Source organism: Engraulis encrasicolus, chromosome 1, assembly GCF_034702125.1.
Source record: "Engraulis encrasicolus isolate BLACKSEA-1 chromosome 1, IST_EnEncr_1.0, whole genome shotgun sequence".
NCBI lineage: Eukaryota > Metazoa > Chordata > Actinopteri > Clupeiformes > Engraulidae > Engraulis > Engraulis encrasicolus.
In genome coordinates, this window is record NC_085857.1 from 59,311,814 (window position 1) to 59,328,455 (window position 16,642).

The following is a 16,642-nucleotide window of genomic DNA, read 5'->3' on the forward strand; positions in this document are numbered from 1 at the left end:
ATAATCATGAGAATAAAATGTGAATATAATATAGCAATAGTAGAAGGTTAAGAAAACTAAGATGAAACTAAAGATTTCTCCACATGTGTGTGTGTGTGTGTGTGTGTGTGTGTGTGTGTGTGTGTGTGTGTGTGTGTGTGTGTGTGTGTGTGTGTGTGTGTGTGTGTGTGTACCTGGTAGAAGAAGGATGTGGCGTAAGCATGCTTCCGATTGGTCATTTTGGCTCCTTGGTTCTTGTCTGGATCAATCAAATGCGAGAGTTCGTCTGTGACATCATGACACAGCTTGGACTGTCGATAGTGGTCCGCCAAGGACTGAGAGTCTGCACACACACACACACACACACACACACACACACACACACACACACACACACACACACACACACACACACACACACACACACACAACTAAGGTCATTCCGTGCTAGTTTGTCACACAGGGCTCGAACCTGCGTCCTTCCAGGCAAAGCAATTTTATTTGTATAGCGCATTTCATACACATGCAATTCAATATGCTTTACAGAAAAGTAAGATTAAAAAAATGAAATAAAATAAAGGTAAACACACAAGGCATGTCACAAGGCAGTTGAAAATAGAATAAAAAAGAGATAAGATAAAAGCAAGAAATAAGGAGACCTGTCAACACTGCTGTAGCTCAGCGCTACTGATACAGTATGAGGCTTCAGGAGGGAGTTTTACTAATGTTCTACAGCTGAATGCTGTTAGAACACTAGCAGTCATGGGTAAAGCGGTTAGGGTATTAGACTGGTTTCCCAAAGGTTACAGGTTCGACTCCCGACTGAGGTACCTATGACTTCATAGTGGGTGTTGGCTTCTCCATTTGTGATGTCCAGGAAAAAATCAGCTGGGTTGTTGAAGGCCTCACATTGGTAACCTAGCAACACACATGTCCAAATACAGAAGTAAAATGTGTGTGTATGTGTTAGTGTATATTACGCATCTACCCAGCTTATTGATGTACTCCATTTTTGTGCTGGCCCAGCAGTGTGTGTGTGCGTGTGTGTGTGTGTACGTGTGTGTGCGTGCATGTGTGCGTGTATGTGTTAATGTGTGTGTGCTTACCCATCTTGTTGAAGTACTCCATGGTATCCTGTGCTGGACCCGCGTACACCGTCTCTCCCTTATGCAGAAGAGTCAAGTGGTCGAACAGACGGAATATGGAGTAACGAGGCTGATGAATGGAGAATATAATGGTCTTACCGCTACGAGATAACCTAGCACACACACACACACACACACTCACACACACACACACACACACACACACACACACACACACACACACACACACACACACACACACACACACACACACACACACACACACACACACACACACACACGTGCGCGCACACAAACACACACACACGCAGACATCCATGTATGTTAACTGAGATAGGAGATAATGAGACACATGTTCTGCATGATAAGATAAGTTGTAAGCACTGTAAGTGGCAGCGTACTGTACATGTGCAATAGTGAGTGGGCGTCTACTTCAAGATTCAAGAGTCTTGTTATTCGTCCCGAGGGAAACATGTCTTACATATAGCTGCTGCATAACACACAACGCACACACACACACAAAGCCCCAAATATACAGACAAATGCCATCATTCAGATGCATAAGGTGTATACAGAACACAAAGTGGCTCTTGAACTGAGGTTGTTAACAACCACCATTTTTGTAATGTCATATATGCCAGTAGTATGGCCTCCTACAAACAAACATGGCATTACAAGGATGGTGGTTGTTAACGATCTGAGTTCAATAGGTTCACAGACATTACTTGTAAGTAACATCATGATGCTATTGGCTAAAATGTAGTGAGTGGGTGTGACGGAGGTCATCTTGCACCTGCTCATCCCCCTCGGGGGGCGCGAACGTGCAACCTTGTCAACTACAACAGTCCGGCAATGGGAGACACAGTACGATACCGCTGGACCAGTCTCTTGGTCCAACGGCATCGACACTGTATGAGGCTTTGGGAGGGAGGTCTACTAACGTTCCACGCCAACTCTACTAGTTAGCCTCCGTTACATAGGCGTGTACATATGCCATGATGCTATTGGCTGTGATGTGTGCCTGTGAAGCAGTGGCATGATGGCTGAGCTTAAGTGTGTTTGTGCGAACATAGTAATATGGGTGGCTGTGCAGCAATGCCACTACACTATTGGCTGAACTGTAGTGAGTAGGCGTCTAACTGTAGCATTACAGGGCAAACCATTCATTTTCGAATTACTTCTTAAACAGGCATACATTAAACATACAGGAATGCCATTTCGGATGCATTGCACAGAACATGGGTCATCACTTGCTATTTGTGATGTGTTTTTATCCCAGGCTGATAATGCTATTGGGATTATTGGAGTTTCAACCTTAAACTTGTCATTTAATGTTTAGTCGTTCACCGAATGGCCGATAGCAACTGGTCAGTGCAGGTTCACGTGAGCTCTCTCCTCCCACCTAAGCACTCCAGGGCATCTAGGATCCAGACCAGGAGTGAATTATGAAGTCAGTAGCGCCATAATGCATGTCGTACCATCAGAGGCACGCTGTAAAAGTAATTGAAAAGTAACTACCACAGTAACTACCACTACCTCGACTATGACATAACACAAGGCTTTGTCATCGTCATTTCAAGATTCAAGATTAGTTTATTACGTCTTATTATAGGTTTGAAGCCTATAAAGAGTACAAATTATTGTGTTTTTGTCTCCTCAAAAATATGTTTTTAAAAGAGAGAAAGGGTCCCCCCTTCCAAAGAAAGTGCCTTTTTGTCTTCAGCATAAGTTCAGCAATCTAATTGCTTGGTGAAAGAAACTACTTCGGAGTCAGGTAGTGCAAGCTTTCAAGTAAGGGTTAACGTTCGGCGAGAAGGTCGCTACCGTGGAATAGCAGCACGACAGAGAGAATCTTTAGACCCCGACGCGGAGCGGAGGGGTCTTGTTCTCTCTGAAGTGCTGCTATTCCACAAAGCGACCGACTCGCCGAAAGTTAACCCGCTTATTATATGGATATACTTAAATGATTCACACATGCGGGGACATTTCTTTAGACCTATTTAATGTTAAGATTGTTGCTGCGCAAAACAAAACAGTGCCGTTGTGGAACACCGCTAGGCAACAGCTAGGTAGGCTAGCCAGGACAACAGGTGTTGTCTATCACAGTAGCTGATTAGAGTGACAAAAGACCGGACCCCCTGCGGAGTGATATGAAACATTCGCTTTAGCCACTGACTTGTATACAAGCCAGTGGCTTTAGCAGTGAACGTCTTGTTGCCATTGACAGCGGTAGCCAGGACAACGGGTGCTGTCTATCACAGCAGCTGATTAGAGTCTTGTTGAAAAGTCGCTTTAGCAGTGAAAAGTCTTGTTGCCATTGACAGCGGTCTGTTATAGACCAACCCGTCCGTTATCGAAAAATAACAGACGTCCGAACGTTGGGGAGCCCCGTTGAAATGAATGGAGCATTCGACAGATGACGTCACAACCATATAATAAGCTTCTATACTGTTTACCAGATGGTAATATCTCAAACAGTTCATGGTTGTCTATTGTCTGTGTTGGAATCGAGGCCGGTGATCGGCTAATGTGTAGTGAGTGGGCATGTACCTGTGCAGCAGTGCCATGATGCTATTGGCTGTGTTGGAATCGAGGCCTGTGGTTGGCTCGTCGAGGAAGAGGAGGGCGGGATCAGTGATCAGCTCCATTCCAATGCTGCATCTCTTACGTTCCCCACCCGACACACCACGAAGGAACTCAGTACCAATCTAGTATAACACACACACACACACACACACACACACACACACACACACACACACACACACACACACACACACACACACACACACACACACACACACACACACACACACACACACACACACAGAGTTTAGTACTTTTATTTGGATCTCACCAAGAAGGCAGCATTACAAATCCAAATAGTGATGGAAGCAAATTTCATAGCAATCAGTAGAAGGGACTGATTAGAATCATAAGGTCCTATGCAATACATTACAGGTCAGAATGGCCTGGTTAATTTAAATTGTTTAGGGGTAGACATGGCATATCCTTCGCCATATTGCTAAACTACTAATTGTTGCAGAAATTGAGCAGTATTTAGCAGTCTTTTTTGAATTGTCCTTATTAAGTCCACAGAGCTGCAGTCCACGCAATGCAAGCCTATGTACATGTCCTAAGCTGCCAAACACAAGAACAATAAGCTTACAGTTGAAACAAAGAAGTTGGATACATAATAAAGAGGTATTGAAACACGCCCACTCAATGCAAAAGCGTGTGCTCAAAATTCGGTCTCCTAAGGGGGCGTTGTCCCTCCTTCTTCTTCTCTTTTTGTGGTGTTTGCACAAGATGTGCGCTACCGCCATTTACAGCACTAAGGGCACTCCATTTATTCCCAACCTCAAGACTCCGAAGGTCTCCTAATCGAAAGTCTCCTAAAGGGGCGTTCACCCTACGTAAAGTGGATACCGGAAAAGAACCTGCCTGCTTTATCTCCCCCTCATATACGATTCTCTGGTTGAAACTTGTTGTAACCACATCCATAAGTGACTGGTATTTTAGGATCTTGGAATGGTAGCAAGTATCCATGTAGAGATCAAAGGGGCAACCTATTTCCACAAAGGAGACATTTTTATTGACAGCATCTATAATGGTGATGTCCGGTGGTTTAACCCAACTCAGTAGGGTGCGTTCAGGTAAATTGGGCCATCAGCTAAATTGGGCCGGATAAGCATTGGGTGTCTCATTTCTTTTAATTCTACAGACCAACCACCAAAAATGTACTGAAATTGTTGCAACATTACTACTCTATCTGTTTAAAGTCATTCGAATAGCATAACATTTTTTTGATGGGCAGGGGGAACCCTCATATAGAGAGTGACAGAAGAAAGTACATTTCAGTCTTGCCAAAATAAGAAATCGTCAAGATAAAATAAGGATGATACTGTTTTCAGATGTGATAAAAACTGGAAAAATGGATATGTTTTTAGGTTTGAAAATGTGCCCTTACATTGTGATATTTAAGTACCTAAAAATGTCAAAAAGCCCATCGGCCCATTTTGGCTGAACATGTTAAGGTAAAGTGAGCCGCCCCTTTCAGGTAATTAAGGCCGCTTTTTTTCTATGGGAATTACCATTCATATTTTCTACAAACACAATGTTACTATTATTGAAGATGGAGGTGTCAGGGGAGCTCTTTTAATGAAGTTGTGATATCTTTTTGGAAACAGATGTGTTGAAAACTGAAAAAATCGAGGAATATTAAAATTATCACTAATTGTGTTTTTCTTTTGTGCAATTCTTAGTTTTACCATTGGAATGCATAGGTGGCCCATTTTGCCTGAATAGGTGGCCCATTTTAGCTGAATGCATTTTTTCCATCCAGGAAGACATACCTGTCACTAAAACTTGTAAAAGTTTATAATTTTTACATTAATCATCTTGTTTTTTTGTCATGAAATGGAAGATTATGAGTCACTTTATGCAATCAAACTTATTGATGCTCTTCCTCAGATTTCATCAGTCTTTCTGAATTTGCAGAAAAGTGGTCCAATTTAGCTGGATGCACCCTACCAATCTGTTATAACACACACACACACACACACACACACACACACACACACACACACACACACACACACACACACACACACACACACACACACACACACACACACACACACACACACAAAGGAACTTAATCTTCCTATCTTTGGGGCCCTTCCATTCATATTAACCCTAACAATAGCTAAAGAATGCTAAATGAGTGTGTGTGTGTGTGTGTGTGTGTGTGTGTGTGTGTGTGTGTGTGTGTGTGTGTGTGTGTGTGTGTGTGTGTGTGTGTGTGTGTGTGTGTGTGTGTGTGTGTGTGTGTGTGTGTAACGTCTTCCAGTCAGAATTCTTGTATGATCTGGTGTGTGTGTTTGTGTGTGTGTGTGCTACCTTGGTGTGTTTACAGTCTTCTAGTCCGAGTTCTTGTATGATCTGCTCCACTCGCTGCTTCTTGGTTGTCGTGGAGTACTGTTTTCGTGGCAACCTGAGCTGCGCTGAGAAATAGAGATTCTCCCGTACAGTCAGAGTGCCCATCAGGATGTCATCCTATAAAGACACACACACACACACACACACACACACACACACACACACACACACACACACACACACACACACACACACACACACACACACACACACACACAAACACACAAACACACACTCACACGCACTCACGCACACAAACACACACACACACACACACACACACACACACACACACACACCACACACACACACACACACCACACACACACACACACACACACACACACACACACACACACACACACACACACACACACACACACACACACACACACACACACACACACACACACACACACACACACACACACACACACACACACACAAATGGGTGAGCGGTTAGGGCGTCAGACTTGCTTCCCAGAGGTTGCCGGTTCGACTCCTGACCCACCAGGTTGGTGGGGGGAGTAATCAACCAGTGCTCTCCCCCATCCTCCTCAGTGGCGCCCCATGGGGAGCAGTGCGGTGGGACGGTACCATGCTCAGGGTACCGTCCCACCGCACTGCTCCCCATGGGGCGCCACTGAGGGCCGCCCCCTTGTACGGGTGAGGCATTAATGCAATTTCGTTGTGTGCAGTGTGCAGTGTTCACTTGTGTGCTGTGGAGTGCTGTGTCACAATGACAATGGGAGTTGGAGTTTCCCAATGGGCTTTCGCTTTCACACGCCCCAGAGAGAGTAAGCTCAGACCATCTCCCACCCTCGCTGGAGACGGATTCCTCATAGCTTTCGCCAGACTGTTTCACGGAGGCTAAGTCATTTGACCTTGCTCGTTCGCCTGACTGGTATGCTTACCTACATTTAGATTAGCGCTGATCTGAAGTTGTGTTATTTAGTGGACTTAAATCACCTTGCATCTCATTGCATCATTTGTTTGGATTTTCTTTCAGTTTGTAATAAAAATGGCAACCAGTCTGGGAGAAAAATCATCTCATTGGATTGTGAGTCTGACATTGTGAAACCTGCCCTCTTGTCTCTGGGGAAAAACGGCCTGATTATCATCGAATTTCAAATGTCTTCGAGACTTGGTCTGACCAAGAGCATAACAATTAACATTTCCCAAACGCCATGGTTGACCCGCCTCCCTTAGCTTGCTAATGGTTGTTTGCTTCCAGACAAAGTGGGAGGAGTTCCCATTTTTTCGGGAGCTCAGAAACAATATTTGTATTGTTCTTGACCTAAAGGTGTTGCGTCACTAGGACGGCGTGGCCTGGCCTGTAGAGTACACCCCCGAGATTTGCTCTGCTGGTTCGACGGAAAACAGTGAGGGGCAGCCATGGCTCAATGGTTAGAGCGCTGGCCTTTAAAATCAGAGGGTAACAGGTTCGAATCCCACCCTTGTCTCTCCCTACACCTGCATCCATGGCTGAAGTGACGCTGAGCAAGGCACCTAACCCCACACTGCTCCAGGGACTGTAACCAATACCCTGTACCAAGGCACCTGATCCCACACTGCTCCAGGGCTTGTAACCAATACCCTGTACCAAGGCACCTAACCCCACACTGCTCCAGGGACTGTAACCAATACCCTGTACCAAGGCACCTGACCCCACACTGCTCCAGGGCTTGTAACCAATACCTTTTACCTGATCCCACGCTGCTCCAGGGCCTGTAACCAACACCATGTACCAAGGCATCAACCCCAAACTGCTCCAGGGACTATAACTAATACCCTGTACCAAGGCACCTAACCCCACATTGCTCCAAGGGCTGTAACCTATACCCTGTAAATAACTGTCAGTCACTTTGGATAAAAGTGTCATCATCATCGTCACTTTTCTGCATCATTATCACCATGATCATCCTCACTTGTGTGACGTAGGCGGAGCTAAGCCTTATCTCCGAGGTTACCGGCTGTCCATCAAGTAAGACTCGCCCATCTCGCAGACCTCTGGGATCCTTCCTGCCAGCGATGACATCGAGCAGTCTACACACACACACACACACACACACACACACACACACACACACACACACACACACACACACACACACACGAGATAGAGAGACAGAGAGAAAGAGTGTTCATCTGGGTATCGAAGATGATTTTCACATAATTAAAGTGTCATTGCTATCCAATGCTGTTCATGTGTCACAGGCATTTGATTTCACACATCTTTTCATTCGTTTTAAAAACACACACACACTCCCGCACACACACACGTGCACATACACACGCACACGCACACGCACACACACACACACACACACACACACACACACACACACACACACACACACACACACACACACACACACACACACACACACACACACACACACACACACACAGTGTTGGGAGAGTTCATTTTCTACAGGAACTAGTTCAAAGTTCAGTTCACACAGTTCAAAATGAACTGGTTAGTTCATAGTTCATAGATAATAGTTTGTTCATTGTTTCAAAAAATGAACTAGACATAGTTATTTTTTTCAAGAGATTGCGAGCTACAGTATATTGTCCAATATAATCGACAAAGCCTAGGCTTATATAAAACCACAGACAGGATTTCATTTTTTTAGAAGAACAGTGAACATATATGTGTTAGATGTCTTTTTATATTATTTGGGCTCTTTTGAAATGTATTTGGCTGGGGTTTCACCTGAAAACTAAGAAAATGTGGCACCCTATTAAACAAAGGCACATGCAGTTCGTTCACAGGCACCAGAATGAATTAGTTAATTGTTCGATCATCATGCAGTACACAGTGAGCGTTCAGTTCAAGTTTGACCAAATTATGAACTAGTTCATGAACTTTAGTTCATTGAACTTGTTCAGGTACAACACTGCACACACCTACACACAAAATTATGACATTGACAGTAAATCCCTGTGACTTGTGAGCAGCATTGGCACCACCAACTTCACCATAAAACTGTGAATATGGGAGTGTGTGTGTGTGTGTGTGTGTGTGTGTGTGTGTGTGTGTGTGTGTGTGTGTGTGTGTGTGTGTGTGTGTGTGTGTGTGTGTGTGTGTGTGTGTGTGTGTGTGTGCGTGTGTGTGCATGTGTGTGTCTGTGTATGTGTGTCTGTGTGTGTGTGAGCGCGCGCGCGTGTGGTTGTGTGTGTGCGTTCGTGCGTGTGTGCACGTGGGGACACTGATACAGTTTTATGATAAAGTATTAAAGTGTTACTGCTATCCAATGTTGCTGTGTCATAGCAGGTATTTGAGTTCATCCTTTTTTTCAGTCGTTTCTCATTCACTTCTCTAGCAAATACACACACACATGCACGCAGGCAGACAGGCAAACAGGCAGACAGACATACATGCAGGCAGACAGGCAGGCAGACAGGCAGGTAGGCAGACACACAGACAGGCAGACAGGCAGAGAGACAGACAGACATGCACGCACGTAGGCAGACAGGCAGGTGTGTGTGTGTTATTAGCCCTATTCCGACGGGACTAGTTTTATGTATGGACATCGGGAGATGTGATTTTTATCTCAGGACGTCGGTAATAGAAATGGGCGATTCGCACTGGATTGAAATATCTCTGTAAACTAACAGAAAGTAGGAGGGGTTACGCACCATTGTGACTGCACTTGTCGTCATGCGCGTGCCAACTCCACAATATATTGTTGATTTTTGAGCACATTATTGCGCATCCATGGAGGTATTTAGTCCCATGGAACAATTCTAATAATTGCCTGTTGGTCTACTAACTCATCAAAATCCATTCTAATGCGTCTGCATGCGTGTCCTTTCATTTGGAGAGTGCGTTTGACCATGCTGTCTGATTTTGACAGCGAACACAGCTTGGAACAACTCCCTAGAACAAAACGGTTTACTGCAAGGCTGTAATGTTTGTAAGCCCGGAGAGATTGGATATATTGTGCGTTTCGTGCAGACATCTTTACATAGGGTGGCATTATTACCAAGGGCAATCCCTCCGGACCGTTTTACAGGAGGTGGAACTTGTGGTGAAGTTTACTCGACATAATCTATCTTTACTGACATGGCGCGTTCGGACGGACTACATTTCCCTGTTATTATTACTTTACCCCAAGTCCCCCATTAAACTAGCCCCGTCGGAATAGGGCTTTAGTGTGTGTGTGAGAGAGACATCTGGGTGGCTGTGTCAACATGCTCTGTATGATTGCTTTCCAATGCTGTTCATGTCTCTATTCGATTTCACCCATCTTTTCATTTGCTTCTTAGCATGCACGCATGCACGCACGCACGCACAGACACACACACACACACACACACACACACACACACACACACACACACACACACACACACACACACACACACACACACACACACACACACACACACACACACACACACACACACACACACACACACACACACACACACACACACACACACACACGAAATTGTGACATTGACAGTACTGTAAATCCCTGTGACTTGTGAGCAGCATTGGCACCACCACCTTCACCATAAAACTGTGAATGTGTGTGTGTGTGTGTGTGTGTGTGTGTGTGTGTGTGTGTGTGTGTGTGTGTGTGTGTGTGTGTGTGTGTGTGTGTGTGTGTGTGTGTGTGTGTGTGTGTGTGTGTGTGTGTCATTGTGTGTGTTGTGTGTGTTGTGTGTGTTTGAGTGTATGGTTGTGTGTGTGCGTTCGTGCGTGCATGTGTGGCGACACAGATACAGTTTTATGATAAAGTATTAAAGTGTTGCTGCTATCCAATGTTGCTGTGTCATAACAGGTATTTGAGTTCATCCTTTTTTGGACAGAGTGGACAGAGTCTTACGATGTCTTGCCGCTTCCTGTTGCTCCCATGATGGCGTTCATGCCGGTCTTCATGATGCCACTGAAACAACCAATCAGAGAAGAGACAGCACATCACATGACCACTGAAACTAACAATCAGAGAGAGCGCATAACATCACATGATGACTGAGACATCCAATCAGAGTAAGTTGGACCACAGAGGTAAATTAGCGTCCTAGCTAACTCTGGTACTAATCAAACTGTCAAATACACTGATGATCACTGCAACAACCAATCAGATATACACATCACATCACATGATTGCTGAGACATCAAATCGTAGACATTGGTATTTCACATCATATTAGTTTAGTTTAGTTTAGTTTAGTTTATTTGATAGGGACAGATACATAACATGTAGGTTGCATAACAACCAAACAGCAAGCATCATAGCATTTATAGCCAAAAGCTAATTTCCAATGCCCGTCCCTAGAAGGGCTTTTAAAACAATACAATTTCAGGCAACCAATCACAGACAGACAGCGCAACGCATCTCTTCAGCAAGCAGTCGCAGTCACAGCTCAGCATTGCATGATTTAAGTTACAAGTAACAGAGACCAGCATCCCTAAAGGCCGTGCTCCAGACACATTATACATTTACAATTCATTTAGTGCAATAGTAGCAAGGTACGCCACACAAACAGTTGAGTCCCATGACGGGAGCCTATATTGTAGTTGGGATTTGAACCTGTAAAACACACACACCGACACACACACACACACACACACACACACACACACACACACACACACACACACACACACACACACACACACACACACACACACACACACACACACACACACACACACACACACACACACGTGTCCCTACCTGATATCCTTCAGTATGTGTTTCTCTGGTTCCTTGGGAGAGCAGCAGTAGCAGCAGCCTTGCGGAACCACGTAGTCAAGATTCTGGAAAGTCATGGTCGGCCCGGCAACCTCAGCGGACACACACACACCATCATTGCCGCTGCCAACTGGAGTGGACACACTCATCGCCTTTTCGCCAACGACAACACCGCCATTCCTCTCTCCGTTCACACACACATCGCCATTCCTCTCTTTGTAGACACCTGTCACCATCTCCATTGCTGCGGCCTCACACACACACTCATACACACTCAAACATGCACGCCAGTCGGAGACCGTACCGTATATACATGCGTGGACGTGTGTGAACGTGTTTGTGTGTGTCTGTGTCTGTGTTTTCCAATGCAGCACTTACTGTTCGGCACACCACCCATTTATGACAGCGTGTGTGTGTGTGTGTGTGTGTGTGTGTGTGTGTGTGTGTGTGTGTGTGTGTGTGTGTGTGTGTGTGTGTGTGTGTGCAGGGGAGTGGCCAGGGGGGGGGGACACAAAGGGGTCAATTGTCCCGGGCCTAGAGAGAGATGGGGCCCAGTATTTGGTCTTCATGACATGTATTGAAGGCTTTGTCCCGGGCCCAGCAAAAGCTGTTGGTGGCCCTGGATGTATGTCTGCTCTACACCCATTTATGGCAGGGCAGTTAAAAGACCTTAAAAGCCAGATAGCCACAAATTGTGGCAAAGTTCAGCTGTGTGTGTGTGTGTGTGAGTGTGTGTGTGCGTGTGCGTGTGCGTGTGCGTGTGCGTGTGCGTGTGCATGTGTGTGTGTGTGTGTGTGTGTGTGTGTGTGTGTGTGTGTGTGTGTGTGTGTGTGTGTGTGTGTGTGTGTGTGTGTGTGCGTGTTTATGTGCATGTGTGTGTCCTCCTGTGCATCTGCATGTTCCACTGTCATAAAGTTATCAAACCCATCACGTGCACGTAGGCACACACACACACACACACACACACACACACACACACACGTTGGCAGGAAAAGCATAACAAAATAAATTAAATACAGTAACTCACCTACACCAAAATGCACCAAGAATAAGCTAAACAATATTCCCATGATATGAAAACTGCATTATAATAATCTACTGCAGGGGTATTCAAACAAAAGTCACAGATGGACAGTTTTTCAAATTCCATCCAGCGAAGGGACCGAACATAGAATTTGTATAACTGTGAGCAGCACAGTGTCTGAGGTTAGGGTGCGAAACAAGCGGATTGCTTTCCATACAGAACAGATATTCGCTTCTCTATTTCTTAGTGGCCTTAAGATGGTCTATTTATGACACTGTTTTAGATAAGATTCCACTCTGATGTGAATGCATAGTAGAGATATCCTCAACCTGAAGTGTTAGTGATCGCAAATTATGCACGGCCATCCAATCCTTGCCATCCAAGGACCGCATTTGGCCCCAGGGCCTCCATTTGAATAGCCCTGATCTACTGTATCTCTGAATTTTACTATGAAAGCCCAACTGGAATCTCTAACTCCCATATTCATTGTGTGCACACATAAGTGCACACTGCACAGAAGGAAATATCCTTTATGCCTCTCCCGTGCAAGGGGGCAGCCCCCAATGGCACCCAAAAGGGCGCAGTGTGGCGGGGCGGTACCATGCTTAGGGTACCTCTGTCATGGAGGAGGATGGGAGAGAGCACCTGGTAGGTCGGGAGTCAAACCGGCAACCTTTGGGATACAAGTCTGATACCCTAACCACTTACCCATGACTGCCAATGACTATTATGGTAATAGTGTGGCGTGGCTCATGGCTAGAAAAACCTGGAATATGGGGAACCCCTGCTTTACAGGTGCACTGTGTAACATTTTTAGGGCCCGACCACCGATGTGCAAGGGCCACGCTGTGGCCCTCTGCCCTCTTGGTGCGAAGCCCTATTGTTTTTCGAAAGATGATTATTATTATTATTATTAGGGCCCGAGCACCGAAGTGCAAGCTATGGACTAAGAAGTTTTTTTGCTGTGTGTATCCCACTAAGGCGAACAAAAAAGGTCAATACGATGCCATAGCCACGCCCAACAGGAAGTGAGATATATGGACTTTTTTGAAAATTACATAGAATGGAATGTGATTAACCTGTCCTACACCGTACATCCGATTAACTTAAAATTCGGTGTACATGGGCTCAAGACATTGACGATGAAGAATTGTGGACAGATTTTTGATATCTTGTAATATAGCAAGGTTATGGCTTTATGAATTTAGGTATCATATTAAAAAATATAAAAAATGTCATCAATTCATTATCAAACATTTTTCAAGGCTGTCTCTTCACAGCATAGTATGATTACTATGAACATTTTTATGTGACTAAAATGGCAATCTGACATAGCGCCACCATGTGGTAGATGAATAAAGTGCTAGAAAAGATGTATTGATGAATGTATTAAGGGGCGGGGCTGGTGTACAGTACATGGTATAGACCCTTTATTTGGTAAGCTGATGTATCTCACCAAGATGAACAAAAAAGGTCATACAATGCCATGGCCATGACCAACAGGAAGATAATTTGAGTCTTTTGAAATTGACTTACAATGGAATGTGATGTACTTGTCCTACATCGTACATCCAATGTGCTTCATATAGGTTGTACATGAGCTCAAAGCATTGACGATGCCGAAGAAAAGGGCGGAACTTTGATATTTTGTTATATAACAGAATTATGGCTATATGAATTTATGTATCCTAAAAAATGGAAACAATGTTTCAAATTCATTATGCAGCATTTACCAAGGCTGTCCCTTCACAGGATGATTTGTATGATGACTACAAACATTTCTACGTGACTGAAATGGCATTCTGACATAGCGCCACCATGAGGTAGATGAAGGAAGTGTTAGAAATTAGGTATTTATGCATTAAGGGTCATGGCCAGCATATAGTGCAATCTTAAGATTCCGAGTGCGTTACAATATGCGGCCTTACCTCCTCCACTTCTGCTTGTTTCCTCGTACCAGGAAGTAATATGTCATGATGACATCACTGACAACAGCATCATATTTCAATATCTTGCAAAAGCTCAATTGTAAACTCTTTTTCTCATTTGCAATTGGGATGGTGAATGAAAAACAGTCCCTCAAAAGTTGTTGTGGCTAGGCTGACAGCTGGGAAACTTTATCGTTTTCTCCACGGAGGAGGGGCCAGGAGGCGGGGCCAGGAAACAAGCACAAGTGGAAGAGGCAACGCACTCTCCATCTCGGGTGGAGTGGTGTATCTCACTAGGACAAACAAAAGGTCAAAGGATAGGCCACACCCAAAAGGAAGTGAGATAATTGGACTTTTTTGAAATATGGATACATTTTTAATATTATGGAGTTATAAAAACTATACAATTACGCAGCGTTTTTTCATATCTTGTGGCACAAAAAAATTGATTTAAAAAATAAGCATTTACTTTTTAGTGCATGTTGCATGAAAGTAAGTTGTGTGTATCTCGCCTAGACAAACAAAAAATGATGATGGGGCATTGGCGGTATGCCCGGGCCCTGCTATGTAGGTGCAAGGGCCGCTTGCCCATTCACAAATGTAGCCTTTTTCATGACCACCATCAAGTTCTAAGTATTCATTTTGACTGGGAAAATTGCACTTTTCATACATGGTCGACCATTTTGAATTTCCAGAAATAGACATTTTTAGCTGCAAAAATCATTGTATTTGGGTCACACTAGTAAATATTAGTTTATTACTTAATACATATTCATGATATTCATGATATATTCAGCCACTATGGACCTTACGCATCTAAGAATCCTGGTCCTAACCTACGTTGACCTTTATGACTCTACAAAGTCTATCCATCTCTTCTTCCTCTGCCTTCCTGCTATTTCTGCCTCTCCTCTATATCTCTCCTTTTAAATCCATCTCTAACAACTCTAAAAAGTTATTTTTTCCATTTGTTAAGCACTTTGAGTTACATGCCTTGTATGATACAGTGCCATACAAATACAATTATTATTATTATTATTATTATTATTATTATTATTATTATTATTATTATTATTATTATTATTATTATTATTATGAAAAGAACAAACTAGACAACAGGCAGCTCAGTTTCAAAGAGCAGCATAGTTGTTATCTTATAGAATCTTATCTATTCAACTTATCTACTCAATCTTATAGAGTGCCCCTTTGACAAACGCCGGTCCACCACAACCAGCAGTGAATGCTGCAATAGCAGAGTTGTCAAAACAACACAGACATGTGCAATATCAGGCCATGGCCACACGATGGTGCCCTCACCCTTTCCCACTTGTTTACTCTACAGAAACATGTGCCATGGACATATCCAGCTGACATGCAACACACACACACACACACACACACACACACACACACACACACACACACACACACACACACACACACACACACACACACACTCTCTCTCTCTCTCTCTCTCCTCTCTCTCTCTCTCTCTCTCTCTCTCTCTCTCTCTCTCTCTCTCTCTCTCTCTCTCTCTCTCCAAAACAGCTTCGATGCAATGACACAGAAAGAATATTTAGTGAGTATTTATCACCAGACAGTGTGTGTGTGTGTGTGTGTGTGTGTGTGTGTGTGTGTGTGTGTGTGTGTGTGTGTGTGTGTGTGTGTGTGTGTGTGTGTGTGTGTGTGAGAGAGGGGGGGGGATTTGATTTTACAGTCAAGAGGACAAATTGAACTTTTAAAAGATGCATTACCACACAAATGCTGTATAAGTGTGCCGTCTGGTACTGTATGAATGCTGTAAAAGTGTGTTTGGGTGCTGTCAGGATGCGGAACTCCTGCACTACCTCACACCTCCAATAACAATAGAAAAGAACCACATTACCCTGTGGAACTGTACTATATGATTTTGCACCTTCCTGCACAACCTCACGGCAAGACTTAAAATAA

At 44.1% G+C, this 16,642-nt stretch overlaps 1 protein-coding gene across 1 annotated transcript in view; it reads right to left on the reverse strand.

Annotated features, from left to right (window-relative positions):
* Positions 1–11,982, reverse strand: part of abcg2b (ATP-binding cassette, sub-family G (WHITE), member 2b) — a 23,508-nt gene extending 11,526 nt beyond the window's left edge. Inside the window, exons 1-8 of the mRNA XM_063211197.1 lie at positions 11,723–11,982; positions 10,868–10,927; positions 7,955–8,072; positions 5,988–6,143; positions 3,636–3,793; positions 1,086–1,237; positions 796–897; positions 174–322 (exon numbers count right to left, since the gene is read on the reverse strand). Coding sequence (XP_063067267.1) covers positions 174–322; positions 796–897; positions 1,086–1,237; positions 3,636–3,793; positions 5,988–6,143; positions 7,955–8,072; positions 10,868–10,927; positions 11,723–11,982 — 1,155 coding nt within the window. The remainder of the gene's footprint in view (positions 1–173; positions 323–795; positions 898–1,085; positions 1,238–3,635; positions 3,794–5,987; positions 6,144–7,954; positions 8,073–10,867; positions 10,928–11,722) is intronic.
* Between the last annotated feature and the right edge of the window lie 4,660 nt (positions 11,983–16,642).